The 4546-nt window shown below is 46.0% G+C and overlaps 1 protein-coding gene and 1 non-coding gene across 2 annotated transcripts in view; both read left to right on the forward strand.

The window, feature by feature from the left end:
• The first annotated feature begins 2673 nt into the window (after nucleotides 1-2673).
• Tomm20 (translocase of outer mitochondrial membrane 20) overlaps nucleotides 2674-4546 on the forward strand; it is a 14523-nt gene continuing 12650 nt past the window's right edge. The window contains exon 1 of the mRNA XM_010621965.3: nucleotides 2674-2942. Coding sequence (XP_010620267.1) covers nucleotides 2822-2942 — 121 coding nt within the window. The 5' untranslated portion in view covers nucleotides 2674-2821. The remainder of the gene's footprint in view (nucleotides 2943-4546) is intronic.
• Nucleotides 3530-3664, forward strand: LOC117285507. The gene has a single exon (XR_004516560.1). It is a non-coding gene; the product is annotated as a small nucleolar RNA SNORA14 (small nucleolar RNA).

The raw sequence follows: 4546 nt of genomic DNA on the forward strand, positions 1-4546 counted from the left end.
TCTAGCATAGAAAAATCATAGCTTGTTCCTGTTGGTCACAGGCTTTGTTATAAAGAGCTCTGAACTAGTGTGTAAGCATATCTGGGTTCTTGACCCAGCTCTGTGACTGATTTTGAGCAAGTCAACTTCTCTGCACCTTAAACAATTAGTGAAGTAAGGGGTATTACTCTCAGTGGTTTTACACTTCTACCAGGATTTGTTTAATTTTATATTGTGACCAATATAAACATGAACATTTTTAGTCAACATGATCATTTCACTTGACAAGTATACTATATAGTATTTGGGATTTGGGAGGGATTGGGGGGCTTGTTCTTTAAGCATGGGTCTTGTTATGTTGCCTAGACTAGGCTTGAACTCACAGTCCTTCCACATCAACATCAGAGAAGCTGGGATTATACTAAAATTTTACTAAAAATACTGGTTATTCAGGTCACTCCACAGTCCACTGATGGGTATACTCACAAACTTGCTTTAGTGATTTTCATGCGGGCTCCCATTTCTGGAAATAGTCTATGCCTATATGTGTCTTAGCAGGTATTTCCTTTTCTGTTAATAGTTTGCCTAGTATGTTGTATCACATATTTTTCAGCATTTATGCTGTGTTGTAGTTAGGGTTTGCAAGGGAATAGATTTAATACAGCACACAAAATTTATAGGATTATTTTATAATATTCACCCAAATAGTCAAATGCAGTGGAGTGCAAGAGATCTGTCCAAGTGCTAGAGACCCAAAGAATCCAGCTGAGGGCCTGTATTCCTTGGCAGTGCCCTCCACGAGTCCAGCCAGAGGCCTAGAGCCCATGCAAGTTGGTGTCAAGGTCTGCTCTGGGAAGGCCCAAAAGCCAGTGGTGAAAGCTAGAAAATCTGTGTTGGCAGAGTTAAAGATCTCTGCCACCAGGCTGATGGATCTGCACTGGAACCAATGTATTGGTCAAGGTGAAGGAAGACCAGAGCTCCCCTGAAAAGAGCAGCCATCACCAGTGACAGCCAGGACCTGAGCTCCTCAGAGGATGAGAACAACCAATTTTATATCAGGAACACCAGACTCAGCAAGCTCCTCCAGGAAAATCAACAGTATACAATCTTCCCCTCCAGTTCTTTTATGCTATTTACAGCAATTCTCAGGTGGGTCTTCCATACCCAGAAACATGCTGACTCAGTTCAGCTAGGTGTTTCAAGTTGACCATTAGTTAATCCACCAGACATTGCTTTTACAATATATAAAGTGAAGGCCAGAGGTGAGTATCCTTCTTGGGTTTATCCCCGAATCACAATGTCATGGCCACAGTCTTAACTTTTCTCATTGCTGAGACAAAATACCTGACACCCAAAATTAAAAAGGTTTATTTGGCTCACAGTTTGTAGCGCTGGCTCCAAACCAGGGTGGCATGGCAAGGGGTATTGCAGAGGAGAAACAACAGTTCATGGGTGGCAGCAAAGTCACAAGCAGTGACCTTTCTTATATCCTATCCACACTACCCACCCTCACATTCAGGGAGGGGCAGACTTAATCCTAGTATTGCACCATGAATCAACCCCAGCGTTCACACATCCTAGATTGAGCCACCCCCGAAAAGCCCCACCTATGACTGACTGCATGAGGCTTTGGGTGCACATTGAGATACAAGCCCCAACAGTCAAGCCTGCTCATTTGCTTTGATACCTCATACCAGTTGTATGACATTGGTCAAATGTGTTCCACATACCAGAGGCTCAGGACATATTTGAGGTTCACTGTTTCCGTTTGGGATCAAAATCTGTGCAGGGTACAAAAAAAAGTTTTTGTCTTCTTGTGCAACCATCAAATCTGAATCATTTGGTTTGGTACATTTACACCTCCCCATTCTCACCTTTTCTCCATCCCAGTCGTCTTAGTGTATACAGTGCCTTTGGTCTTACTGAGGGCTCAGGCTCATCTTTACTTGAGCAGACCTTTTCTGAGCTACAGCTTAATGTCCAAAGCACCTCTGCAATAACTTCTGACACCAACTGTCCAGTCCAAGCTTCTTAGGCTAAGGGCACAGTTTTAAGGGTCTCTTCACCTCACACACTTACTCTGTGTGTATGTATGTATTTTCTAGTACCAGGAAAGGAATTTAGGACCATGCACTTGCCAGGCAGGAAAATGAGCTACATCGCTGGCCCGGGTCCTCACTTATGATGGGATGGCCACACATGGGGGGGGGGCGGGAGTTCCATTACTTTTTTGGGTTCTATAACTGATTTGAACTCAGGAAAGTGCTACACGTAGGATTTAAGTACAAATGAGAACTTGCCCAAGGAAGAGGCAGTTTTTCCTTTAAATTTCTTTTAAAGGTTATATATTTTTAGAAGAATTGTTACATTTTTCTCCACCTCATAAAATGCCCCCATCTAGTCATTCTGAGAAATAAATTTAATTTACAAGCCGGGTAAGCCATACACAAAGCAATATCGTCAGGGACCCTTCATCTTGATTCTCCACGAATAAGGTTGGCTACAGCTGCTCCCTGACTGTTGACCGCCATGACGCTCCACAGGGCACGCAGGGCCCAAGGAAAAGCTTGCTGCAAAGCCTTGCTAGGTAACGCGCTATCCGCCGAGCGGGAGCTGCCACGTGGCACGCCGAGCAGCCTCGGAAGAGAAGCGCGCCTGCGCCTCCGTGCAGGCACAGCCGAGGACGCCCTGGGGGCCTCGCGAGCCGGAAGTGCCCTTGCATGTCCTTTCCGGGCCTTTTCAGCGGGCCCTGGCTGCGGCGGCGCAACTTCCTCTCAAGGATTGTTGACTGCAGTTCCTGTGCGGGCCCGCCGCGGGCGGCACACGCCGAAGTCTAGGGAAGATGGTGGGTCGGAGCAGCGCAATCGCCGCCGGCGTGTGCGGGGCCCTCTTCATCGGGTACTGCATCTACTTCGACCGCAAGAGGCGAAGTGATCCCAACTTCAAGAACAGGCTGCGTGAACGTGAGTGGTTTTGCACCCCACCTAGGTAGTTACTTGCGTGCAGCTGGAGAAGACATGGCGCCGCGGCGCCGCTCGGGGGTCCTCGACCTGCCCGCCGGTTCCCTCCATTTTAAGGAAGGGCCGGCCCCATCTTTGTTTCCTTCGCCGACTGTAGAAATTCTTACTTCTATTACTTACGATGTGTGTGTATGTGTGTGGAGGGTTCAGTCTGAGGCATTGAGCCCAGAGCCTACCCACTGTCCCCACCCACACCCTTTTTTATTTTGAATTTTTAGACAGGGTCTCACCAAATTGCCCGCTCTGGGCTCGAATTTGGGATCCTTCTTCCTTAGGCTCTCAAAATGCTGCAGTTACAGACAGACTTGCACCACCACGCTTGACTAAGGAGTCTCTTTGTGAGAGTCTCTTTTTAAAGCTATTCCTAATCCGGAAGTCATGGCTGTGTGTAATGTTAGCCTGAGCCTAAATCCGCAAATCCAGGTCCATATTGAGACAGCATTCTTTTTTTTTGGAACCGGGCATCGAACTCAGGTCCTTGCGCTTGCGAGGCAGGCGGCACCCCTACTGAGCTAATCCCTGGCCCGAGACAGCATTCTTAAACCCTCTTGGCAGCTTCGTTTTAAGTGCTTCCAAGATACGAGTGAATGCTAGAGAAATTGCGGGGGAGTCCAAAGGGCTGCGCTCGTCCTGTGGCTCAGACTTATTTCATACCTGCGACATCTTCTAAGAGCGGTTTACCGGAGGGAGATTCTGTCCCGAGAAATGATAGTGATCCACGTTGAATTTCTGGGTTATCTTAATTTGCAACAGCAAACAGAAAAGCAAATTTGTTACAACATATTTTTGTAATGGATGTAGGTTTGCTCAGCTATATTATTCAAGCCTGGAAAGTAGAAGTAGTGAAGATCCTGTTTCTGACTCCTTAGTTAAGCTATATTAAGTCGTCACAAGTGTTCCATAGCTGCATGTGGGCTCGCTAGTGAGGAACCGAGGGACAGCGCTGATGCATTTACAGTACAACTACTTCTAGCCCCTGTAATAGAAAGAATGATATTTTGGAATTAGACACTAACTAGCCTTCTAAGTCCAGTCCCTGATAAGCAACATGGTCTTGGATTTTCTGATTCCTAAATTTGTTTGTTTATTTAAGGTACTGAGGATTAACCCAGGGCCTTTGAGCAGAGCTACAGCCGGAAACTTTTTTACGTTGTGAGATTTTGAGACAGACTTGCTTAGTGGCCCTAAGGCTGCACTCATCCTCCCGCAGCCTCCCATACTGCTGGGATTACACGTGCATGCCACGTGCTCCTTGTTTCTGCAAAGACAGTAAGATGTTTGAGTTGCCCACCATATTTCTTTCTGACATAAAGAACGTTCCACCGTAAAAGCTTGGTGTTCGAGTGTAACTATTGGAATACGAGTTTCCTATTCTGTAGTTTCAAAAATGGATGGTTGACTGTGTTGGGTGCAGATACAGAGCTCTGAGAGTGGATTAATGCTTGTGAAAACCGAGGAAGTGATTTTTGGCTGAAGAAATGATAAGAGCTACTATTTTAGATAAATTGAATGTTTTGTGTGTGCGGGTTTTTTTTTTTTTTTTTTTT

The sequence above is a fragment of the Fukomys damarensis genome, unplaced genomic scaffold (assembly GCF_012274545.1).
Source record: "Fukomys damarensis isolate Sample0158 unplaced genomic scaffold, DMR_v1.0_HiC HiC_scaffold_10, whole genome shotgun sequence".
Taxonomy (NCBI): Eukaryota; Metazoa; Chordata; class Mammalia; order Rodentia; family Bathyergidae; genus Fukomys; species Fukomys damarensis.